The sequence below is a fragment of the Mauremys reevesii genome, linkage group 4, assembly GCF_016161935.1.
Source record: "Mauremys reevesii isolate NIE-2019 linkage group 4, ASM1616193v1, whole genome shotgun sequence".
Classification (NCBI taxonomy): Eukaryota; Metazoa; Chordata; order Testudines; family Geoemydidae; genus Mauremys; species Mauremys reevesii.
In genome coordinates, this window is record NC_052626.1 from 130536817 (window position 1) to 130562927 (window position 26111).

The 26111-nt window shown below is 49.0% G+C and overlaps 1 protein-coding gene across 8 annotated transcripts in view; it reads left to right on the forward strand.

The window, feature by feature from the left end:
• FOXP4 (forkhead box P4) overlaps positions 1-26111 on the forward strand; it is a 140724-nt gene that overhangs the window by 52004 nt on the left and 62609 nt on the right. For 6 of the 8 annotated variants that reach the window (XR_005597669.1, XM_039535187.1, XM_039535189.1 and 3 more), the window contains exon 3: positions 13416-13505. The exons of 1 other annotated variant lie outside the window; for it this stretch is intronic. Coding sequence is in view for 6 of the 7 variants with exons in the window: in XM_039535187.1 (XP_039391121.1) it covers positions 13416-13505 (90 nt within the window). In the remaining variant the exon portion in view is untranslated. Of the gene's footprint in view, positions 1-13415; positions 13506-17247; positions 17302-26111 lie in introns of those variants that run through there. One more of the 8 variants, XM_039535193.1, reaches the window with a different exon arrangement.

A 26111-nucleotide genomic window follows, 5' to 3' on the forward strand; every position in this document is an offset into this window, starting at 1 on the left:
TCGGGGGGAGCTCCTGTCCCTCTCTGAATGCTGATACTGATCGTAGGCTTGTGGTGGGACTGGGCTGGCCCCTAGCTCTTCCCACACCTGACAGGCTTCTGGCCAAGATTTTGAACTAGTGATTCTGGACATCTCACTGTCTCTCCTCCTTGGTGCCCAAATGGATGTGCCTTAAATTTGACTGGGCTTCCGGAAAATGCTGGACTCACCCTCTGGAAATCAGGCCCCTTGAAGGTTATTTCCACTTGAGCACTTAAAAGGTGAAGAACCCCAAATGTCTTCTGATGATTTTTTATCCAGAGATCCCCTCTTAAAATGGGGGTTAAGCCCCCTGTGCTGTGTGAGCCTGGAGGCCAGGCTTGGTCTTCAGAATGAGTCATAAAGGTGATCATCGTAGCATTTTCTCCAAAAAAGTGGCTCTAGTGCTTTGGCCAGACTTGTTCCAAACTTGGTTCACTCCATTCTGCCTCCTACAATTTTCGTCACCTCTCCCTGCAGTTTGAGCCAGTTAGGGTATAATCTTCCTATCAAAACCAGTTGTGAGCTGCCCAAAGAGCTGCCAGCCCTCACTTCAGAGGTGGCCGCATTCCAGTGATGGGTTAATGGTGTGTGTATCTAATGTAAAATGTATCTGGAAAGATTGTGGGTTTTGGGGGGGTTGTTTTTTGAATCCCTCAGGAGAGAAGGTGCTAGTGGAATGTAAGGGATCCATGTTATGTTTTTCCATGTGTCTTGCTTCCTATAACATTTAGCTCTTCTCTCTTCCTCTTGCCTAACTCAATTGACTTTGCCCTGTAACTAGTGGAGAATGCAGGCTGACAGGCAGCAAGCGCATTTCATCTCCAGAAGCAGCCGCCCCGGACCCAGCCTTTGGAATAGGTTTACTTCCTATGTCACCAGCTGTGTATAAACTTCTGCTTCCCAGCTGGGTTTGGATGGAATGACATTTCTTGCAGCCTCCCGCTGTCTCGTGTCTCCCTTCAATGAGCCAGCGTCCAGTTGCAATTGTCTGTGCAGGAGTTTTTTGGGGCTCTGGCGCTGGCTTAGTGGGGGATTCTCTAGAACAATTGGAGACTAACGGGGCCAGCTCCACTGTTGGGGGGGGGGGGCTTCCCCGCTTCCCCTCCCCCCCTCCCCATGGTCTCCTTCGCCATTCCACAGGAGATATCAAACTCGGGAGTAAGTGGAATGACGCTCCAGGAGGAGGGGGCCAGATGTGCCTTTAGGCACCACTTGAGAATAGTCGATGGAGCTGTTTGGCCCTATGATGTCTAGTGTATTTAGGCACCTCTGGGATCACGATTGTATCTAGCCCCCCAAAGGGGAACCTCACTGTGGCTTCAGCCTGCTTGCCCCAGGCAGGCAAGTCCAGCTCCTCTGAGACATGGGGCCTAAAGCAGGACTTGACCAAGAGGCAGGCGTGGATGTCTGTGGCCATTGCTGCCCACCCATCGCAGGGCTCAGGAGGGACAATGTCCCTCCGGGGGGAGAGGGAACGGGTGCCTAGAACCCTCATCTCCAAGTTGCGCAGTACTCTGATGTTGCCCTCGAGGAGTTAGGGAAAACTTGGTCTCCTTGAAGTCCCTTTGTTGCGGGGCTTTGAGGAAGGAGGGCGTCTCCACCATCGGCGGGTTGCTCGGCTTGGGCAGGCACTTCTTTTGTGTGTGTGACTCACACCAGACAAGGGAACCTTCCAACTTCAGGCAGCTGGGAGAGGGGGGAGGGGAAGGGAAGGGGAGTGAGAAGGGGGGAGGCAGTGAGCCCGTAAGGGAGAAGAGGGGGGGGGTAGGTGGAAGGAGAAGGGGAGAGAGGTTCAAGATAGGGAGGAGGCAGGAAAGGATTAAGAGGTGTTGGGATGGGAAACCGGAGGGGGAGATCTCAGCAGGGAAGAGGAGATGGTGGGATGGAGGTGGGGCACAAGGAGGGAGGTGGGTGAGTAAGGAGGGAGGGTTTTGTCTTGGACAAACCATCAGAAAACCTGCCTTTTTAATTAACCCATGGGGTTTTTCAAAAATGGCTTTTAAAGGCAACCCCCTACCACAAAACCAGCTGGCAGCGCATCCTGGAAGATCAACTTCCCAACCAGCAACTACAGCTCACTCGCGTGGGATCCCATACGAGAGGTTAGAGACCATGAACCCTCTCAGTCCGGATTGAAGGCTTGGATTTTCAGTGCAGTCAGGTGCCTGATGTCCATGGAAATCTCCTAAATCCTAATGAGTTTCACTGGAACGTGAGCACCTAACTCTCCTTATGCTCTGGAAAACCCCAGCTTCAGACTGCACAATCTTGCCTCCATCCCCCAAATCAGCACCCTCTCCTTCTCCTCCCTTTGTCGCTGAACCTGTCAGCCTGAGGGCTCCTGGTAGCACACTTTCCAACTTGCAATTATCTAGAAAGGGCCCATCTGGAAAAGCCATCCCATCCGTCTGCTGTAATATTTGTTCTGTGCTTTTAAAAAAAAAATACTATTTACTGCAGACATATGTAAAAGATATGTTAACATATTAAACAAAAACAAGACACCAAACTTATAACCAAATCAGCTGTTTTTCTTATTCAAAAGGGGGTGAAGGTGGTGGTGGGGAGACTCTGGTGTGGATGGCATTGTGCTATAAAAGCATGTGCTCGCATTTCAAATGTATTATGTCATATGCTACTATTAGGGTATTTAAGATAAAAATGAGACTAGAGCACTTAAGTAAACTCATCTCTCTGTTAGGGTGCCTGATTTATATTTCATTTATGACTGAGCATAAATGTTTAATTTTTTTTCCAAGCATAGGGAGAAAGGGAATTGTTGGGAGCAATGGTCAGACTTCCTTGTGTTCTCCGTTAGTGAAAATGGATTTAACCCCTTTAGCCAAGGAGGATCGAAGTCCAGAAGCGTTAGGATGTGTGTGGCAAAGAGGAGAACAACTGGGGCCGAGAGAGAGTTGAAAAAGATTGTTCCTTTTTTGTAAAGAATTCTGTCATTTTATTAATTTTGATCTCTTGGAGCCATTTGGTTCTGATTATGTTAGAATGGGGATGGAGGAAGTGGAGTGGGGGAGTGGTTTTCAATATGGCATCATTTACGGTTAATATCCATCTAAAAATATCTCTGTGTTTTATTTTAATAGTTCTAATTCTGGAATGTGACTATGTCATTTTTATGAGGGTAGTGTAAAAATAATTTATAATCTTTTTATTCCCCAAAAGCTCTTTTGGGGTAAAAGGAGACAGGGGTGGGGGGGAGATATAGTATCATTTTTATAGTCCCCTCTTTCCCCCCGCCCCCCCTACTCTGTTAATATAATTTTTGTGGTGTTTTTTTTTTTTTTTTTAATCATTGGAGGTTAAGGCCCCATTGAAAGCTTTGGTCCCATCCAGGTGGGAATTCCCTTGGTTAGTTTCAGCCAGTGTTTCATCCCCATGCTGTATGGAAATCCACACCCTCCTGGTGCAGTAAAGAGCACATGGTCTTCTGGCCTCTCCTGCTGTGGTGTCTGGGTGACTACTGTTAATTAAAAACGTGCAATGTTTTGTTTTTTGTTTTTAAAAGACTTGGCCCTAATATTTTTATGCTTTTATTCTGCAAAGATTTTCCAAAGTGACCCAGTGATTTTGGAACCCCGGCTTGAGACCCCTTCAAGGCACCTGATTTTTCAAGTGCCTGAGCACCCACCCCTCTGAAAATCATGCCCCTTTTGTGTGTGTGGGGGGGTGTATCTCTAGTTGGGCATCCCCACTCATGAGTCATTTCTGAAAACATAGGCTTGTCCTCTTGGAGTATCCAAAGTACTATCCATCTGGGTTCTCTGTGTACCAGCATCTGTCACCATAGCATCTGAGTGCTTAAACACTGCTGTTAGCCCAGTGGCTACCTTAGCTGGCTGGTAAGGTCTTAACTCTCCCAGTTCAGAAATTCATTTAATTGCCTGCATACATACTTAATGCTGGGCCTTGAAGGCTAAGTTCTGAAGAACCCAAAGAAGAATGGAGTTCCTTAAGGAGAGAGCCTCTACTGAAAATGCCTTGCCTTCCATTCCTGGCCTCCCCTCTAAGTGATCATCCCAGCTAATCCAGTCCTGACTTGGATGTGCTTCTCTTGTGTTTTCATGCTGGTTAGTTCTGGGGTTTCTCCATTAAATGATCCTGCGGGGACCCGGCTCTCCCCGGAAGTAGTAATAATGCCTAGCTCTTGTATAGCAATTTTCATCTCTAGCTCTCAGTGCTGTACAAAGGTGGTCAGCATCATTATCCCTGTTTTACAGCTTGGGGGGAAACTGAGGCACAACAAAGCACAGCGCAGGGAGGTGGAGTGACTTGCCCAGGGTCACCCAGCAGGCCAGGGATAGAAATGGAACCCAGGTTTCCTGAGTGGCAGGCTGCTGCTCTAACCGCTAAGCAAGAAGGTTGTTCAGCAAATCGATTTGCCATATGGGCTGATGAAAGACACAGGTTTGATGCCCATTGGAGTGTGTGTGGAAGCTCAATCTCTAGGGCCCATTCAATTTTTTAGTCTCTCCTGGGACTGCCAACATGGAGGCCATGTAGTTCTAACTGGTGGTGGTTTTTTGTGATGGGGATAAAAACAGGACTTCTAGGAACGAGGGATGAGTCGCACCAGATTCATCTCGTACAGGAGGACAACTTCATCACCAGGTTCATTTGCTCTTTGGCTTGCTTGCTTTGCTTGCCAGTAGATATGAAACCTGGCCTAGAGAGAGGTGCATTATTCCAGGGAAGAATTAAATGCCATGTGTCTTGGGTGGAAAGCTGGCTAGCAGACTGTTCCTGCCCTGAGATCCCCACACACTGACTTGTGATGACCCGCTTTCTTCTGAAATTAGAGTGGGGAATACAGCATGTAGTATTTATTTCAACCATAGCACGAACTCAAAGGAATCAGTCTCTCAGGTGAAAAGAGAACAACCCTTCCAGACTCATTAGCCAATAGAGCTGTGGTTATTCAATTTTTCCAGTGCATCCTGGTGGGGAATTTTTCGCTACAGCAGAATCTTTTATTTCTTCTTGGGATCTGATACTAGCATAACACTTCTGTTGTCCCGACATTGCGTTCGCCACACCCGGGATTAATCTGAGACTCTTTTTTTCCTAGTAGTTCTTGTTGCTCTGGAGTTGTACAGCCTAGCTGCAAAGAAACAGATGAAAATCAAGTATGGAGCATATACAAAGAAATCCAGACACCCCGATTCAGAAAGCCCTGGGCTTTGGGGCAGTTTTTTATCTGGATCTAGATGGGAATTTAGAAATCGGGGAAACCTCTTTTTCCAAGGAACTAAGGGCTTGTATACATACAAGGGGCTTTTTGATACTACGTTTAGTATATCTGTTTAGAAATTGGTGTCGTTAAGTGGCATGATCCTCTAATGTGGATGCAGTTATACCAGTACAACAGTGCTTAAGCTGTACAAACTGTGCTAGTATACTGGTATAACTGCATCCTCAGTAGGGGTCTTCCTGATCTTAGCTTTGTTGAGTAAACACCCCTCACAGAAATAGTTAACTCAGCACAAAACCACTACATAAGTCAGGTCTCTTCCCCTTCCACCAGCCCAACATTTGCATTCCCTCTGCTCAGTAACAGTTGCTGCCACTGGTCTTGTAAATGGGGAAGCCAGGCAGTGTCAGCTGTTGATGCGTCTTAGATCTTACAAACTTCTTTTTTAAATGGGCTAATTTACTGATCAAAGACAATCATCCAGGAGACAAATTGGACACAAACTATTTGTTCCTAATTGTGGCTATCGCACTAATGACTCTTTGAATAGCACCATGGAGCAGGGTACAATTAACCCTCCCCCTCTCCCCCCCATTTCATAGATCATTAGCAGGAGGTGAAGCCAAATTCTCTTCTAAATGGGGACTTTTTTCTCATACTCTCAAAATTAAATAGCAAAGAATTATGGGTAACTTGGACTTCATGCCTTCTAGCTTTTAAGGGGTGGTTCCATACCGCTAACTTCAAGTGTTGCTTTTTGAAGCTAATCTTCTGGCCTGTTGAAAGAGGTTAGCAAGCGCAGGTGACCTGTCCAAAAAAAACTTGCCTTTCATCTCTAGTCCCATCTCAAGGTGGTTTTGGCCTTGATGGGAGCCCCAGGTTGGAATCTGGTAGAGAAAGCACCCATCGTAAATCAAGCAAGACTTTTGTAAGCGCAGCTTCATTGTTTCCTGAGGAAAGACGGCAATGGACTGAGGTCATCTTTGGGTGGCAGTGAATATCCCATGACGACCCACTTTCTTTGCTTGCCAAATGACTGCCACTGAGTTTGTTAAAGCTGGGGCAGAGCTGTATAGTTCTGCTCCTGCAAGGTTCTGGGGTGTTGAGAACCTGGATTACGGGTTGGGCTGGTCTCTGAGCCTTTCATACACTGGCAAAATGGGTCACCTGAGGATCAAGATGAAGATGAATGATGTTCCCACTCTGATCATGCTATTACCTCACCCCCACCACTGGTAAGTAGGAGTAAAATGCTGGTTTTCCCCCATACAGCTATGCCAATGCATCTCAGTTCTGGCCAGCAGCCGTTCTAGATCTCAGCAGCCTCTCCTGAGTACTGGATGTTGCCTCAATGACCATTTGCCCCGTGGTGATGGAGTAGCTGACCCGAATGCTAAGCCCCTGAGAAGGATGAAAGGCTAATGCCGTGGGTCCCCATCCTCCTGTATGGCTGTCTCAGGGAATCAAGTTAAGCCTTTGAGTTTTGCCAGCCAGTGCCAGTCATCTCTGATTCAATTCTAACCCACCAGCCCGAGCCCTGGCTCTGTGGTGACTTAAATCACACACAAGTGGGCTGTGTGGGCACGGGGCTGATCACTGAGGTAGGAGAGGGAGCTTGGAGTGCAAGTTGCTAGAGTCAGTGAAGTTTGCGGGGTTAGAATGAAACTTTCCTTGGTGGCAGGTCCAGTCACTGCAGGGCACCTTGCACTGAAGCAGCTGGGGCTGGTGAAGACAGCATGCTGGACTGGATGGACCCCGGGTCTGGTCCAGCCTGGCCGTCCCCATGTCGCATGACCAGCTCAGTGACTCTGAGCCATCGGGTGAGTGCACTGACAGTGTAACACAGCAGAGTTGGGTGGTGCTGCACCTCAGCCTCCCAGTTGTGCCTACGTGCTGCTGTCTGTCTGATTGATTGAAAAATGCTCCCGCCAAAACAAAACTGGTGCCAGTCTTCTTAGCAGCAGGTGGTTGGAATGGAAAGCTGTCCCCTTCCCCACACCCCTATCCTTCCCCGCTCCCTGCCCAGCAGATATCTCTGTAACTCTTCTGCTGCTTTCTTGGCCAGCCCTGGCCATCTGGCAGGGCCGGGCAGGAGAGAAGGGGGTTGCTTCTCTGGGTGAGCTGCAGGGCTGTCATGGGAAGGCCCCCGTGTGAGATTGGAAGGCCATGTCATTTTTTCCTGTAAATCTTGTAATTTCGTGCTTCAGAGCACAACAAAGTGAGAGAGTCAGCAGGGAGTGAATTAAATTGCCCCATGAGAGCTTGTTCGGGGTGGGCCTCCTGCATTCCATCCGTGCCTCCCTCGGCGCACGTGTGCCCGCTCGTCACGGGCGTCCCCGTCTCCAAGTGGCAGGGGTTCGTCCCGTCTCCCACGGATTAGCCTGGCTCGGTGCCCTTTTGACACATGGCCTGGCGTTGGCACGAGCCGTATTCTTCTTGTTCAAGTAATTTGCCAGCTTAATAAACCCATGCAGACTTTTACAGGGTTCCCAAAGCCTCATAAAACCAGGGGCTGTCCCCGCATCTCCCCGCGAACAAAGCTCTCCTTGTGTGGCTCGTGCAGTTAAAACCGGGTATCTCGGAGCCCTCTATTGCTGGCTACAGCAGCACGATCTTCTTTGGCAAGCTCGGCTTCCGATCGGCTCAGCCATCATGCTGCGGCATTGCCTTCGCTCAGCTTCTCTCCTTTTGTGCATCTGCTTTTTCCTCTCTGTCTCGCGCTTAACTTCTAGAGAGCTTGTGGGAAAATAATTCAGAGAGTTTAGAGAGAGAGAGAGAGAGAATTCTGGGCAGGCAGCATTACCTAGTGGTTAGATCGGGACGAGCCCGGTAGCTGGCACTCATGGATTCTTCTCTGGACTCTGGCGCTGACCTGCTGTGTGACCTGGAGCAAGCCACTTCCTCCTCACTCAGTGCCTCTCCCCCCGGCCCCATCTGCAAAATGATCTCAAAGCACTTTTTGCAAAGATTAGCTAATTTAGTCTTGCAGCTTCCCCTGTGCATTCAGTGGTGTCCCCATTGAAAGAGAAGGAAACTGAGGTTCGGGGGGTTGGGTGGGGAGGTGTTAATGGAATTGCTTAGGGTTGCACAGTAGGCCGGCAGAGCTGGGGATAAAACCCAAGGTCTCACTCCAAACTGAAACCTGCCCTTCCTCTTGCAAAGACGCAGTGAAGCGTGGAGGTCCCTGGGTAAAAGTGGCTACAGAATTACCTCCCTGTGCGATACCAGTGAGGGATATAGGCAAAGGTGACATTGCTGATTTTTACACACACTGCATGTGGGGAGCAGGCTGAGGTACAGCCACAAGGGTGTCCAGGTCTGCTTGTGCCACTGCAAAGAATTGCATAATGCTGCCCTGTGCTATGTCCGTGCAGGCTTGCTAGTGCCTGATTGTGTGTTCCTGTGCACCTTTGGAGTTGCTCTTGCAGCTGACCTGGAATTTCTGCTCCTCACAAGGGTGCTGCCGGCTTGAAATCTAGTCAGTTTCAAAAAAGGAATTTTTAAAAAAGTAGCTTCCGGTTCTAAACTTGCCCCCAAATCCTCTGGCCAGTTTTTTGTTTTCTTCACAATGATATTTTCCCATCTCTGTTTGAGGTTTGATTTTTCTCTGCCTTTCGCTGTGGGAAAGGCCCACACAAACAACAGAGGAAATTGTCTCTGCGGGGGAAACTGTAATACTGAGCCTGCACAAACCACTGTCAGATGGGAGGAGTGGAGAATTCAGCGTTAATTTTGCAGCTTCTCTGAACACAAAAGTTTTATAGGTAGAGGTACAACCTTCCGAGGGTGTACGGATAGTGGCTTAAAGATATCTTAGGCCATGGCTACACTTGCAAATTTGCAGCGCTGCAGCAGGGTGTGAAAACATACCCTCTCCAGCGCTGCAAATTGCGGCGCTGCAAAGCGCCAGTGTGGTCAAAGCCCCAGCGCTGGGAGCGCGGCACGTTATTCCCCACAGGGAGGTGGAGTACGGACAGCGCTGGGAGAGCTCTCTCCCAGCGCTGGCGCTTTGACTACACTTAGCGCTTCAAAGCGAAGTGCAAGTGTAGCCATAGCCTTAGACTGGAATATCTATTCCCGTATGGGAAAGGGAATCTGCTGTACTGGATTAAGGACCTTAATCCGAGCTGTCTCCACACAAGGGGTTGCAATGATTTAACTTTCAGTAAGAATCATGCCCCTGCCTGATATAGTTATATCAGTACATAATCTGTGCGTAGAGCAGGTCTTATGTATAGGTAATTTCAGACAGAAGCATGACTTCTAAGTGGACAATGATGCATTTTCTGTCCCTACTGCAGACTGGCAGGAATTGTGCTCATAATAATAATTTGTTGTAGCCTCGTTCTAATCTGAGCGTTTGTGCAAAGATCTTTGGGGTTTGATCATCCTGCAGCAGGTTCACGTGTTTTCTTTTGTTTTTCCCCCTCCTCTTTTCTTTTGAACAAACTAAAAAGTTCAGCATGAAACTGGGTAGAAATTGCCTTGAATTTTCCGGTGGAAACAGTCATTTGGTAGTTTTGCACAAACCCATCAGCCCAGGGTTCCCTGAGAGAGAAGTTTTGTGAGCCCTCTGATCCTGTCTTCACTGCAGTGGGAGGGGGGAGATTGTGTTGTTTGTTTGATTAGCTACCACAAGTTAAAATGCTAGTGATAGTTTAAATACGTTTAAATTTTCATACAAGCACCTTGGTGCTTTGCCCCGTGTGTTTGGGAGTTGCTTCCTGTAAACACCTGCAAAGCTACCTCTTTATCCACCTTCAAATTCCTCCTCAAAACTCTCTCCCTTGCCATGATGCCTTGACAGTGGCTAGGCTGATGGTGCCCTGAGACATCTGTCTATCACGCTGACCATCGTTGTCTTGTCATTTCCTGGTCCTCCCCGATCTGTCTGGATCCATCTGCTCGTCTCTTGTCTTGTATTATACTTCAATTAGAAGCTCTTTGGAGCAGGGACTGTCTGTTCTGAGTGTACAGCACCTAGCACATTGGGGTTCTGCCCCATGAGGGGGACTCACAGGCACTACAGTAATACAAATAATAATGAGTTATCAGGTTAACATAAAGACTACAGGGGAGGAGAGGGTTTGTCTTGATGTGCTCATGCATGTGGAAACACACTGCCTTGAAGCACTCGATTTGTGCTCAGCAGCACAGAAAGGTAGATGGGTGGGTTGTGTGTTTTCCAAAGGGCTGGGAGTCCATCAGTACCAGTGGATTGACTTAAGTGCCTAAATACAGTCCTAAGAGACCAATTTTAGCCTCCCCGTCCATGTGTTTTGAAGATCTTGGGCTTTTGACTTTCATTGATTTCATAGAGTGTAAGCCAGAAGGGACAATTAGATCTAGTCTGACCTCCTGTATATCCCAGGCTATTAAATTTCCCCCTGTTACCCCTGTGTTGAGCCCGATAACTTGGGTTAAACTAAAGCATTTTAGTCTTCAGGAATCTAAATTGTAAGTGTGCCACAAATGGAGAATGAGCTACTGGGTTGCCACCCTCCAGAGCAGTTGCTTGATTCACAAATGCAGCTAAAAACACAGCTTGGTTCCTGTCTGCGCTGCAAAATGACATGTGCTTTTAGCTGTGTTTGGGGCACAACTCCATTTGTTTGCGTCCCTTGATGTGGTATATTCTGACAGTGGAGCTGGAACTGCACCATATCAAGATGTACTGTACCACAGTGTATTTGTGTGTGTGTGTGTTTACTGGAGAATGAGAACTAAACATAACATTATTTTCTTTCTGTGTGTGTAGTAGATGCAACCTGCAATAAGGACCCCCAGCTTCAGTAGCCACTTTGAAATTATCTAAAGATTTGTGTCTTGCATCTTGCAGTTTGTCTACATGGGAAAATTGACTAGTATAGATATTGCTTTGGAAGCGGATTAAGCCAAACTGAAAAAGGTGCTGCTGTTCCGGAATAAGAGAGTGCACACAGTGAGCTAATCCAGAATAACTAATGCACTTTCAAGTCACACCCTGCCTTATTGCAGAAATAACTTCCCGGTGTAGACAAGACCTAAATTAGACCCTTGGTTTAAACAGTAGCCAACTAATCTTTTTTTTTGATGGTCCACTGGATGGCTGCTTGAGAGGGGTTTGAGTGTTTGTGCGTGTTTGGTCAAAACTAGATAATTATGGAGACTGTATGTGTATGAGTATATAATTATACTGTGTATATGCTATATATGTGATGGACAACCTGATTTGCTTGTGTCATGTGTAATGCACACACAACAACACGGATTACATTGAAATGGCATGTTCATTAATCTAATGACACTGTGTAGGTGTAAGTATGTATGTAACTATATTATGTGCCTTACCCCTACCCACATGCATTTGTATATGTAATTACTCTGGGTATATGCAAGTGAGTGTGCTAATCTCTCCGCTTTCGAGTGTAAATTCAGCTGCCCCTCCAAACAGTGTGTACGGTACAGTATATAATGTATAAATGCCTGACGGAAAGTAACTTTGTTCTTTATAGATGGAAATGTGGAAAATTAACAAGCGTCTCTTTCTTTGGGACACACCCTGCAAGTGCCTCCGCCGCCTAGGAGCGCACAGCCGCCTCTTGGAAGCCAGGGCCTTGATTTACGGCCCTGGCGCTGACAGCTCACTGGAACCCACATGCTGTTTGCAGCACCGCCAAGCTGGGCTATGACCCTCCGACCTCTCCCCCTCCACTCCCCCCTCCTGTCTCTGCGCTGTAATAAAAACCTGTCTTGCAGGCAGGACTACAATGACTTTGTTGTTCAGAAAGGTACCCCTCCCCACCCCCCCAAAAAAAAAATCTTTAAAAGCAAAAAATAAGGAACGTATGAGGAAACGGACCTGGGAGCAGCAGCCCGGAGTACCACAGGATTGTTTGTGTTAGAATTTATTCCCTTCTCTTTGCTTGCTCTCAGCTCCTGAATGAAACCTCTCTGTCTCGTGCTTCTCTCGCTCTTTTGCACGCCCTCTCGGTTTCTTTCACACGTTTGCAGTGTTTCACCAGCTCTAGTGGATGCTTTGGCTCTTCCGCATGTGTGCATTCTCTTGTGCGCTCCTCGTGTTCACACACACATTCTCGCTGTTGCTCTCTTCCTCGTGCCCTGGTGCACTCGCTTGATTGGGCTTGCATTCGTTTTCACCCACCGTTTTCCCCTGCTTCCTTTCCCAGCATGTTTTTGCACACGCCTTGACTAGCAATCTCACTGACTCGTGCTTTTCTCCAATGCCAGCAAAGTGTTTCATTTTTAGTTAATACAAGTGACTTAATAAATATTATTGAAAACAAATCAGTGAATGCTCAGGAAACTAACAACACTTTCCAGGCAGACGCCCATAAAATAAACAGATTCATGTACGATCACTAGTAAGTACTGCTAAACTCCTCTCCTGCACTGCTGAAAATTATCTGTAGAATGTCCACATTCTGTCACTGCAAAAAAAACAGGAGTACTTGTGTCACTGGTTATTCATTTGGGGTGAAATCCTGCTCTTTACTTGATCTACTCCTCTGGTAGTTATATGCTCCCCTCCAGGCACCTAACAAATGGATTTAGCATCACTGCACCCCTGTGAGGTAGGCAAAGATTAGCATGCCCATTCTATAGATGGGGAACTGAGTCACAGACAGGCAAAGTGACTTGCCCAAGGTCACACAGGGCGAATCTGTGCTATAGCTGAGAATAGAACCTGCCTCTCCTGAGTCCAAGGCCATCTTTCTCCAACAAGTGAGGTGCTCTCTTTTGGTGCTATTCCTTGCATTATCCCTCTGTCTCTCTCATCCAGTTAATCTTAAGGGTCTGTCTACACTGCAATCAGACACCCACAGCTGGCCCACGCCACTGACTCGGGTTCTGGCTAAGGGACTGTTTAATTGCAGTGTACACATTCAGGCTGGAGCCTGGCCTCAAGGACCCTGCGCGGTGGGAGGGTCGCGGAGCTCAGGCTCCAGCCCCAACTCGACCGAGTCAGGTGGCACGGGTCAGCCGCGGGTGTCTGATTGCAGCATAGACGTGCCCTAAGGGGCTTCCTGAGACCACTTTGTCCTGCTGGCTGTACTTCTCCGGTTGGATGGTGTCTAGGTAGTGAGCGCATACACAGGTAAATAAGGCACAAGGAGCTTGAAAAGAGAAATTACCTCTTCTCCTCTACCACGCTCTTATCTTCTGGTTTTTTATTTTGTTTTTTCAGGCTCTCCAGGTGGCGAGACAGTTCCTTCTGCAGCAGGCCACGGGGCTGACCTCTCCTAGCAGCAATGAGAACAAGCAGCCCGCAGTCCAGGTGAGGCAGAGAACCACCTTCACCCAAACCCTTATGGGAAGTGTTCTACTAGCACAAAGAGAACTCCTCCGCTGGGGTTTGGCACAACCTCCAGAAATTCATTTCTGTGTCCTGGGTGGGCTTCCCAAGATTGCCTCCGCAGCTTAGGAGCATCATTGACTTTCAGCAGGACGGTTCTCCTAAATGATTGCAGGTGCTTTAGGAAGGCTCATCCATTTACAGACACATGCGTGCATACGCTCACGCTCCCTGCCATAACACTCCCTTAAAAACACCTACAGGGAGGTCACGAGTCCCTGTCCGTATCCTTTGGGCTTCACCATAAGAGAAGTCAATGGGGGAAGGAGGGGACAATGTCTCAGATATTTTGGATACAGGTTCAATTTCAGGAGAGGAGTCTCCCCCCTCTCTCTGTTCACTGGTTTGGGCTGCTGATGCCAGATGGTGAATGCTTAGGGGGAGGATTAGGACAGCTATTGCAAATCCATCCAACTTGTGGCATCTTCATTTCACCCAAGGAGAAGTTCTCCTGCATATGTGGGTTCTGGAGGGCAGGCTGGGCTCTGGTAGTGGGAGGCTGTTCTTCAGTAGGTGTATATTAATGAGCTGTGTGTAAGGGGCATGTGTTTATGGTGGGGGAGGGTTGCGGGAGTGTAATATTAGTGTACGTGGGAGATTTGGGGTTAAGGGGAGAGTGTGTGTGAGAGCGAAAGAGGTATCCGTGTATGTCCTGGGACCACATGGAAGGATATGACCCTCAGGCCATGTAGCTATTGTGAAGAGGCTTACATCAGGGTAGTTTATTTTATAGTCTGACCCAGGATGACGGGCAAGGCTCCAGGAAGGAGGTGGAGTGGGTGGGTGTTGCCAGGTTAGAGAGGGAGCTGGGGTTAATGACCTGCCCTTTCACCTCGGCAGATCTGGCTTTAAATCCTGGCTCAGGTCATGAGTGGAGTTGCCTTTTGTGGACTCCCGTAAGGCCCCATGTGCCCACATCATAAAACCCACGTTGCATCCTGGCTGCAAAGCAACTTGTGGTCAGTTCAACGGGAGCCTGGATTTGGAATCCCAAGCAGGGGAGGGGGCTGCTGTGGGTCAGGAATGAGGGATGTTGGCACATCTGGGAAGCGAGAGAGCAACAGCTGCCTTCCATATCCCTGGCTTAGGCTGGTCCTGTTCATCCCTCTTTTCCTGAGCACTAAATTGATTCACAAATTAAACATGAGGGAACATGCTGGGACTTACCCCTCTCCCCCCAGAGTGGCCCTGTTGCTCTGTAGCTGTCTGAACACAGCTCTGGATTTGGCAACCGAGGACCTGGAGAGAGAGAGAGATGGAAGCAGACGCCTGTAGGGCGTTGGACCCTGAGGAAGGACAGGGCAAGTCTGCTGCACTGCAGTGGAAGGGTGCAGCGCCCCCCTCCCAGGAGTCTGCAACACTCCACCCATGGGGGAGAGTCCCCTGGAAAGCATTCTTGGGGCCAACAGGCCCGTGTGCTGGGGCAAGATGCCAGGACAGCTAGTGCCTGTGGCTCTGTGGGGGGAAGGGTGATACATGGGTTCCTCCCAGGAGGCAGGGCATTGCCTGCCAGAGGACGCTCGCTGGGATCACTGGCACTACAAGGGGGAGGTACTGGCAGTGGGGTTTGAACCTGGGAACTGCAGCACTGAAAGCGTGCGCTAAAAGAGGGACTCATGAGATGGTAGCGGCAGTAGGTCTTTATCCTCTTACACAAACCAGCCACTAGAGGGAGACAAATACCAGGGTGGTTTACCCTGGCATTGACAAGGCACTGCTGAGGGGGGAAACTTGGTGCTGCTAGAAAGGATGGCTGGCAGGAGGAGTAAAATTGCCGCAAGAGAGATGGAAAGGGGGCTGACCGTGGTCATGACCTCAACCCCCTCACCTTTTCACAGGCAGTGTCCTTCTCCAACCTCAACCTGTTGACTGGTAGCCTCAGCCACGCTCTGACAGGTTCCTCCCACGAAGGGGGGCCAGCAAAGAGGGCCTGACTCCAGCAAGAGAAGGAGAGGGGAAGAGAAGCAAGGCCCAAGCGAATGTAAAGTGACAATTTAAAGAGCTGTGCGGAGGGGCTCTCCCTTCAGGCTAATTAAATTTATCGGCGAACAGCAGGTTACCTTATTAGAGCCACGTGGGTTTAATTAACAAAGGAAAGTAATTAGCACGAGTTCTCTCTGAGCCGGAGGTCCTTCCTAGAGCAGGCAGAGCTGGCTCCGAAGCCCGCGGGAGGGGGAACCTGGGGCAGGAGGGAGGAGAGGAAGGTCAGTTTCTGCTCAGCCAGGTGCCCCGGAGAGCAAGATCCATGGGACAGTTTTTTGTTGCTGTTTGTTCTCTTCCTCCCCCTTCCCGGCAACGCGCGCCTGGAATGAAACGGATTAAATTCTCGCACTCGCACACACGCACGTACACACACACACACACACACACACACACACACCCCTACCTTTTTATTATTGGTTTTCCTTCCCCCCCCCCCGTTTTGTTGCAAGCTGTATCATTGCCTCCTGATCTTTCCCCCATCTCTCTCTTTCCATCAGGTCTGTCTTGTTCTCTCTTTCCCTCAGCTCTGCGCCGACAGCATTACCGCTGGGGCTGGGCGAGGGGGTGTCTTTGAGCGCCTGGGGGGGTCTCCACCTCCCTTCCCCTCTCTTGGCAAACCTGATATCGAGCGCATTTGCTCCACCTCGTGCCTTCATTCGTTCCCCTTGACCTCAGTGTGCTTCGGATCAGGCCTGTGGCGTGTTGGGGGTTGGGATAGCCTCTCTGTGAGAGCAGTGGAAGTCCCATTCCTTGAAATCTTTTAAATTTTTAGATGGGACAAAGCACTAGGGGAAGGAATCCCACCTTGGCAGAGACGGGAGACTGGGCTGGATGGCCTAATAGATCTTTCCTGTCTCTGATTGCTGCAGGCTTGAAACTCCCCAGAAAACCTCTATCCCTTTAGCAGGATAGGGTGGAGTCCAGAGCCACTCTGAAACAGGTCTCGTTTTTGTCCCACCTGCCTCAGAGGCGCAGACCCCCTGCAGGGACAGCGGACCTGCTGCCGCCTGGCCTTAATGGGTTTGAAAGTGAAGAGGGAACGGATGAGGGGAAATCACAGCTGTAGTATTAACAGCAATAATTAGTCAGGGCTTCTCTCGCGCAAGCAGGCAGCTTTTTCCAATAGTGTTTTCAGGAAGGAAATGCAGTCATTGGATGGAAAATATCTTGAAAGAACAAAGACAGTAAGAGTGAAGTCAGATTCCGGTTACATCTGTGTGTGTGTGTGTGTGTGTGTGTGTGTGTGTGTGTATTTCTCCATTTCTCTCTTTCACATTCTGTTTTCCCTCCTTCTGTTTCTTCTCCCATGGTGTGTCTCTCTCATTCTGTCACTGCCTGTTTATCTTCCCTTTCGCCCTCAGTCTTTCGTGATCTGCTTTCTCTCTTGCGCTCTTTCCTCCATCCCACCCCTCCCTTCGCTGCTGTCTGTCCATCCATCTGGCTGGCTTGTTCAGAGTTAAGAGTCCGGCTTTCTGCCCCCTTCTCCCCCTTTTGTCTTGCAAAAGAACTTGTGAAAGTTATAGGCTATATGAGTCAGGAATAGCAGCCTGTCTCCCCGCCCCCTCCTTCCCGGCTTGCCCCTGCCTAGCAGCTGGAGGAGGATCTGAAGGAGGGGAGATAGAGGATTAAGCAGACTCCTTTGAAAGGAAGTTTATCTAACAGGGAATGGTGTGGATGAGATTGACCAGGAGGGTTTCTTCAGACTGAAGTGGAGAAGGAGAGAGGCTATTGTATGGTGAGATGGCAGCAGGCGGGGAGCAGGCCTTTACCCCGCCCCCCAGATTTGGTGGTGGAGGAGACCATGGAATGACTGGGGGGAGCGCACTGCTCTTGGAGGGCGCTACGCAATCAGAGGCCGGGGGAGACTTTTGTGAGTGAGCTTCCTAAGCACCCGTCACTTCCATTGACTTCAGTGGGCGATGCAGGTGATCGGCACCTGTTCAGGATTAGGCCCTGAAGAGACTGAGCCTGCAACCCTTGTGTTGTCTCACTTGTGTAGCAGGAGTTACGAGTATGGGCTGGCTCCCCAGGCTACTCTTTGTCTGGCTAGCGGCCTGACCCTGCACTGGGCTGCTGAGCTCGCATTGACTTCAAAGGGAGCTGAGGGCACTCAGACCTGCTCAGCACCACCCTGTGGAAGCACAGTCGGGTTGGCCGTAGAAACTGGTTTCTCTTGCGCTCCTAGTGCAGTGATCTGGTGAGCAGGGCTCTGTTCTTCAGAGCACTGCCTGTCCTTTTCATGCAGGGCCCTCTGTCTGTCTCGCTAACACCATTAGGCTTCATTTCAGCTCCTCTTTCCCCACCTTGGCTGTTATGGGACTGGATGAAACAGACTCTGGGTGTTCAGTCTGGCCTGATTTGCGGCTCTCGGTTAAATCCAGATAAAAAGCTCCTCCCTTTCAGCTGAGTTTCGCTTGGAGATTTTTGGAGTTTGCTCAAAATGAAAGGGGCACAATCCCCCGTTCAGGCTGAAACCAGTCTCCGAAACCCCCTGCCGGCATCTGAGGCCCTCGCTCAGCAGTCCGTCCTCTTTCAGCAGAGAATTTAAGCATATGCTTAACTTTAAGGACATACTCAAGTTTCAGTTGATTTCAGTGGGACTTGAGCACATGCTTAAATGCTTTGCTGAGTTGGGGTCTACTGGATTTAAATAGAAAAACTGCATGGAGGTTAGGGTCTGATATCAGCTGGCAGGAGGAAATGTCCTTAATGTCCATTATAATAATGCTTAGCTCTTCTGTAGCACTTTTCATCAGTTGATCTCAAAGCATATTACAAAGGAGATCGGTACCATCATCTCCATTATACAGATGGGGAAACTGAGGCACAGAGAGGGGACGTGTCAGTCTCATCGTACCTTGGATATCATGAAAGGTGGCCACTGATGGGTTGTTTCTTTTTTTTTTTTTTTGTCTCATTTTTTGGGCACCCCCTCCCTCCAACGCAAGTCTGATTTTTATTCAGTGGCGCTGAGGATCCGCAGCTCCCAGGGATGCCAGTGAGAGAGGTGGATGCCCAGCACTTTCTGCAAAACCAGCCCCCAGGTCTCTCAGTTGGGGTGCCTCCGTTCTTAGGTGCCTTTAGGCCTCAGTATGTCAGGATTCTGCCCCTGTTCTAAGGATCCTTGCTGATAGGGGAACATCTGGGGCATCGAGCTGGCTGTGATAGTAAAGATAATGATGCTCATGTGTATTTGAAAAGCAATAAGTAGCTGCTGAGCTTGCGAGGACTCGGTATTTCAAATGTGGAACCTCCCCCAATCCTCTTTCCTTCAACATACCCAGCGGTGCAGTGCACAGTTCATGTGATTGCTGCAGCTGGGGTAAAAAAGTGTCTGCCACCTTACACAAAATTGCTTTGCACCATTGAAACAAAACCTCCCCTTTTTCTCCCCTAAAAAAGAAATTGCATATGGGTGGTTACTGTCACTGTAAGTGGTTTCTTCCCCCAGCATGGCATGGTTTGTGTCCCTATATTTCCGCCCCCAGGAACTTAATAACGGAACTGCATGCAGGGGCGCTAAATGATGCTGGAAGAATCAGTTCAGGAAGTGTTGATAAAATACCTAATGCCCGGTGCTGTCCAGCCTCACTGGGGGTGTGGTGTCACAGGGCTGGTGTTTTCTGGTTGCCATGTGTGTTCCCGTCTCCATGCTCCTTCTCCTGTGTGAATGCTTGCCAAGCCTTAGCTTGTTGCTCATGAAAGGAGCTGAGTACCTGCAGTCCTAGCTGACCTGAATGGGAGTCTCAGGATGGGTCTCATAGCTCCATGGGCAGGTCGCTCTGAATGACATCTCCAGATCCAAACTCTCCTGAACTCTGTGCCTTGGGTCACCCTCTAGCACTGAACTCCCAGGGAACTGCTACAGCTCTTAAGAGGCTGGGGATCAGTCATGGGCTGTTAGAGCCAAGTCACTGGTTCAGATCCAGCCCATGTCACCAAGTGGATGAAATTTAACATTTGATGGATGTTCATTGGCTCTGTGTGGGATGAGTTGGGGAGGAGGGGGGCGTCTCAGTCTATATCCCATTAGGTGTGACTCTGGATCAATGGCTCTCAACACTTGCGGTCCAATCAACACACAGCTGCAGCCCATGTGACATCCTCAGGGCCATACAGATAGTGTATATATTGTGTGGATGCGGCCTACATAACACATAAGAGAGCTACATGTGCGACCTGCAATGGTAAAGAGGTTGAGAACCACGGCTCTGGATTCTGGAAGCCAACCTCTGTGACTTTCTTTTAAAAGCGAGTTTAGTGCTGATTACCAGAATGATGGACCTGGAGACTGAAATCTCTGTTAACCTTTTAGAACAGACGTAAGAGAGACATTGACAGCTGCCCCACCAGTATGCCTTGGAAGGTAAGAAAGGGGGTTTGATCCCTATTCCCACTCACTCTTTGGATGGCCAACAAGCGCCAGTTGCGATGGGAGGAACTTGTGATAAGGATGCTGCCTCCTGGGATCTGGCCCGAGACCCACCAAGCTCATTTCCCATCAGCTGCCAAACAGCCATTCGGTGGGTGCTACTTTGGGTCATTGTCACCCTCGGCCAGTTTTGTACCCAAGGCCTGGAAGTATCAAGCTGTATTGCCTGTTTCCAGTTCCTGTTAGAGACTAAGCAGCTGGGATCCCTGTACTGCCACTGTCCCATGCTGCATCTGCTCTGTGGATGAGTAGAGGCAATGAACTTGCAGGCAAAAAGGTAGCAATTTCACCTCGAAACCACCCTCGTTCCTGTCAACCTAGAAGCCATAGCATGGATCAGCAGGTGGCCAGCTAGGAGATAACATCCCATCCTGCTCTCTGCCTGCTGTGGGGGAGCGGGGAGACTCCTGTCCCCTGTGGGACGAGGTTTCTGGGGCTAGAAATGTGTCCGTCATGGGAGAGGGAAGAAGGGCGCCAAGGAAGGAGCAGAGAGTTTGGAGCAAACTTGAGGAAATTGCTTTTTCTTTTGTCTGCTGCGGCAGGGAGGGCGCTGGAGCGGAAAAGTGTATTTTGTTGGTTTGAAACTTGAGTGAAATGGGTAATGAAGACAGATCAATACCGGCCCCTCCGCGTTCCCTCTCGAGGAGAAATAGAACAGCCCCTTTGAACTCTGCTGATGCAGCGCTGAGATTTTTCCACTTGAACCTGCAGTGCCCAGGTCTAGGCCCCTTTCTCCAGTGTCCCCTTCCCTTTGGCTGGCTGGCCTCTACCAAATAGTGATCCCTAACCAGTGGCTCGGTCCGCACCCTGCAGGCTACAGGAATAACACCAGCCCAGGGGCCCAGCTGCTCCAAGGAGAGCAACGGTGTTTGGAGGGCAGGTGACCAAGAAGTCACTTCAATTCTGTAAGACTTTGTTGGCCTAATCAGCTAGACGAGTGTTGCCAAAGGGTAAGGAAGAGAGCGCCTCGCTCGGGTATTTGTCAAAGGGAGATAAGACACCCCCCACCCGGATAGACACCTGCCTTTGGTTTTTGATCCTCTGCGTCCGTTTGGTCAGCGATGCCCATTCTCAAGGCGGTGCCAGCTTGGGATGTGGTGTGACGCCTTCTCTCCCTGGGGTGTGGCAGATTTTGAAAGGGATCGTCAGCCACAGGAAACATTCAGATGAGGCGTGCTGATACGTAGGGATACGTGAGCCATCTTCCTTTTACCTACTGGGGTGCCTGGCACTGGCGAGGACACATGTAGGTGAGATCATACAGCATATTCATAACTTGGACATGTGACTGAAACATCAAACTCACCTGCTCTCCTCTGCACAGGTGCATACACCCGCTCACATTCACCCACATACTTGCTCCTGCCTTCACCTTCACTCCCTTGCACGTCTCCTCTCCTGGGTGCGCTCCACGGTCTCGCCCTGGATCGGTTCCCAATTGCCACTGCACCCTATGAAATCACTCTCAGTAGTGCAGAGAGAGCCCAAAATGTGTGTAAAACAACCAGAAAGAGGAAGGCTTGTGCAGTGGCTAGGGCACTACCCAGGGACTGGGGAGACTGGTTCTACTCCCAGACTGCCCGTGTGAGCTTGGGTCACTCACGTAGTGTCTCCGGCCCAGATTTTTTAAAGGTATTTAGGGGGTGTGGCACTCAGCGTTGCAATGCCTAAATCTCAGTTTAAAAAGTGATTTGGGCACTTAAGGGCCTAAATCCCATTAACTCTCAACGGGATTGTCGTAAGTGCTTAAACCCCTTTGGAAAGTGAGATTTAGGTTCCTGAATCACTTAGGCATTGTAATGCTGAGCGCAGCAACACCTACATACCTTGGAAAATCTGGGCCTCGGATCCCCATCAGTAAAATGGGGATAACCATACTTCTCCACCTCACAGGGCTGCTGCGGGGATAAATACACGGGAAAATTGTGAGATGCTCAGATACTGTGGTGATAGGGGCTGTATAAATACCTAAGAGATCTATCCAGATAGACCATTCTGCATTTGTAGCAGTTCATACTCACACCGGCTACTCATGATATAAGGTAATGAAGAATCAGTCTCGTGTTCTCATCTATACACAAAGTTCACTCTCTCTTGTTCTGATTCTCCATGGCATGTGTATATTGCTTGACGCTCTGTGAGCCTAATCTTGCTTCTGTTGAGTTTTACTGTTGACTTGAAACAGCAGAGTAGATTCCAGGGACTGTTTCCAATCTTACTTGGTGGGTTTTAAATTGGGAATCGCTCCACAGAAGTCAGTGGCGTTATTCCAGTGTAGTATCAGAATCCAGGTACGAATATTTAAAGCCCTCGTTGTTGTCTTTTTAAAACAGAGCTGAGACCAAATAAACTCCAGAGCCTGAAATGCAGGAAGCTGCTACCTGCAGCGCAGCTGGAGACGTCGGCCTGATGCTTTTTTGGGAGCCAGCAAATGTCGTGACGGGGCTCGGGCTGAGGCTCACTCTCAAATGGGGTGGAGATTCGTAATTACAATCTTGTTGTTGTTGTTGTTGTTTTAGTCCAAATTCAAAGTGAAATGCTTTGGGCTGTCTGCCTGCATGGAGCAGTATCCCAGGTGGAGAGTAGATGAGAATGTGTGCGCTATAGGGGAGGTATATGGCTTATGTGTCTATCGTGGTCCATCCATTTAAAGAAAAGCCTTTCTAAGGTTGGTGCAGGCCAGGTATTTGTTCCCTTTCCTCATCTAGCTCTTCCCGTCCCCGTAGCAGACCCTTTAGATGTGTTTTGTTGATTTCAGATTTAAAAAAGGTGTTCTTAAAATTATCTTCATTTTTATTTTCGTAATCATGGGTTTTGAGTTCCTATCATACAGTGCCCTGAGCTCTGTGGCCAGCATACATGCTTTCAAACTAAGCTGTAGTGTGCATGTGTTTATGTATGTACAGTGTGTATACATAAATACACACCTTGATTGTGCAGTGAGAGGCACACAGTAGGCCCATGTGCTGTTTTATGGTCCCACGGAAGTAAGTGGGATTCTGGCGTCTGTCTGCATGTGATAGATTACAGGATCAGGGCCACAACTGTGCAGGTGGGTGGGCAGCTGGGTTTGCTCTTCTGTGTTAGCTTTTTGACTGGGCTGTACGGGAAAGAGTTTAGTTGAGCAAGAAAAGTGACTATAGACCTTTCTCTCTAAATGCTCTAACTTACTGTTCCCACCTCGTTCATTATGATGCCTGACCCCTTTGTGCTTCATGTAATTTCCCAGCTTCTTGGAAATATGCTCCTATGATTACCATTATTTCTAACTGAAGCTGAAGATCTGTCCATTAACTCTTTTTGATGCTGGGCAAGTTGTGGGTTTTCTAATATTCCCTGTGCTAGTGGGGAACGGCCCCAGCCCTGACTTGTGAAGATAAATTGCATCTCTCAAGCTTCAAACTTTTGTGTCTCCTGAGATAAGAGCATTCACTCCCTACAATCATGGAATCATGGGTCCCCATCACCCCTGCTTCTCCATTACTGCAAGATTCCTGGCTGGGATCAACTCCAGGAACGAAGGGGGTCTTTAATTTCTTCCTTAATTGAGTTTTGGACTTCCTTATGCTGCTCCAGTAAGTCAGACTCCAAGCAAGAAGGCAGTTCAGTCAGCATAGTCATTCAGCGTGTGGTTTTCCCCTGTTCTGCTTCACTAATGAACCTCAACCCTGATCTGGAAGGAACGTTCTCTTCTGGGTTGCAAAGGAAGGTTTATTTTTCACAATGCTCATTCAGTCCTGAAATCTCATTCCCGTAAAAATTCTCCCTACCAGATTCTGCTCTGTGACGCTGGTGTAAATCCCATTGAATGCCACTGGCTTCTGTGAAACTTGCTTCAGATTTATACCGAGAGCAGAACTTCCTCTTTAACATGAGACTTGTTTTCCACCCACAGACTGGTTATTCCCACCCCCATCCCCTGCCGCCCTCCCGTCTCCGGCGCGGTGGGATTACAGCCAAGACGGCTCAGAAAATCACCCCTTTCATCCCCCCGATTCTGTTCTCAAATCAGAGATACAACGTCAAGGCATTTGTTCAAGGGCCAAAGCTGTTAGTAAGCAGTTTTGTGGAATGGCAGTGGGCCAAGGAGTGCGTCATTCCCTTCTTTAGCTCGCTATCTGGCAGATGCCAGCTATGACACATAATACAGGCCATTCTTGGAGAGAAGAATCCAGCAGTCCAGGCTGCCCGGGCAAAGCTTTTGTTGTGGTGGTGGTTCTTGGAGAGTTAATATTCGGAGAGAGGAAAAAGTTCAGCTCCCAGGGAAGGGAGGCACTAGGATGGCTGGAGATAATCCTGAGTAGAAAGAAGCGTGGTGGGAGCTGTTGAGTGTTATGTAGACTTCCAAATGGCCATGGTTCCTTTGCCTCAATTTGGACCTGTCGCACGTTACCATGATATGCAGTTGCTTTTCTGTACCGCCCACGCTGCGCTAGGTGCTGCACGAAGAATAAAACTCAACTCCATCATGCCCCAATAATCTCCTACTCTGTTAACATCTACCACTACTTAGGTGCAGGAGAAGGGAGTGGCAGTTAATGCCAAATGGCATGCTGCCTTTATGGGATGGGGGAACCGTTCAACATGGGTGGGGTTTGAGCCCCTAGCGCGCTATCTGACAGATTTGAGCATTAACCCTTTGTGCCCTGGGAATACATGGTTTATTTTTCTCAGTGCCGATCTTTCTAGCAAGGGTTCGTCTCTGGTTTGGACATGGTAGATGGCTCATTAAAGCGCTATGCCTATAACACCAGGAGCCTCGATGGCCGAGATTCCAGTTTAGCTACAGCCCTAGATATTGGTTGTGGCCCTTGCAAATGAACGCCCAAATGGTGGGTGTATTGCAATAGCCGTGCGAGCGAGTTGTGCTTTGGCAGCAGGGCTCACGTGACTCTGTCTCCCATTAAGCCTGTCCCAAGCACAGTAGCTGCAGGCGGTGCGTTAAAGGGCTCCGGGTTAAGTAAGCTGTTCAGCATCCATGTTTTTAGACATCCCCTGGGTATGTGCTGCTCGGTTCACTTTCCTCTTTATCGTCTCAGATGCCATTAGGCGCCTTAGCGTGGCTGTTACCAGGCCTGTGGAGATAGACGGCTTGGCATGGAGAGCAGTGGCAACCAGGACAGTTGTTAAGTTTGAGCAGCTGGGGATCCAACTAGACCCCTGAGTCAGGAACTGGTTGCGAACGATTTGGGGTGGAGAGGGTAATATAACCTCCGCCAATGTTTCTGTTTGCTTCTCCTTACGCACTGTGATCTGAGGATTGAGGCTTAGCCCCTGCATTCTCGTGCGTGCCCCAATCTCGCCCAGACCCTTGGCCTCATTCTCTGGCACATAGAGAGAGCTGGGCATCCCCAGCAAATTGAAAACCCTTCATGTCTCTTCACTGATTCTCCCAATGGCCTCACGGACGTGCTGGCTAAGATTAGATGCCCACAGTGCCCCTCATAAGAGAGTCCTGCATCTGAGCCCTTTTGGAGCCATCTCCACATCGCTTGTCTGCCGCTAGGTTTGACATGAGGATCATTGTTTCCTGGGGGCTGTGGTGTGAGGTAACCCTGGTTGACAGTCCTGTTGACTGGCCTAGTTTATATTTTTTGTTTGATGCCTTCATCTCTCTGCCTCAGTTCCTCATCTGTGAAATGGGGATAATACGCCCCCACCTTTCAGAGGCACTGTGACGTTTATAAGGTGCACAGGTACCACAGTGATAGGGGTCGTATAAAGTACCCAATAGGACTGGACAAAACTGTTTGCAATGGACAATTGGGTTTTCAACTCAACTAATACTTTTGTGGACATTTTCCACTTTTCATAGAAAATTGTGACTTTTTGTCAATAAACCTCAAACTTCTGGTTTTCACCTGAAAATTTTTGAGGTGTGGTGGGGAGGAGGAAATCTCCATTTTCTAACCAGCTGTAGTACCCGGACCCATGGTACCCTTAAAGGGCTTGATGTTAGCTAGATAACCTGAGCCAATGGTGCAGCGTGACTGGAACCTGTTCCCCCACATAATGTAAGACCTGGAACGAGAACTCTTCAGCCTCAAATACACATCTTACGGGAACCAAAGCCCAGGTACCTGGCTTGTCTCCTCTCCGCCCCCACTTCTCAA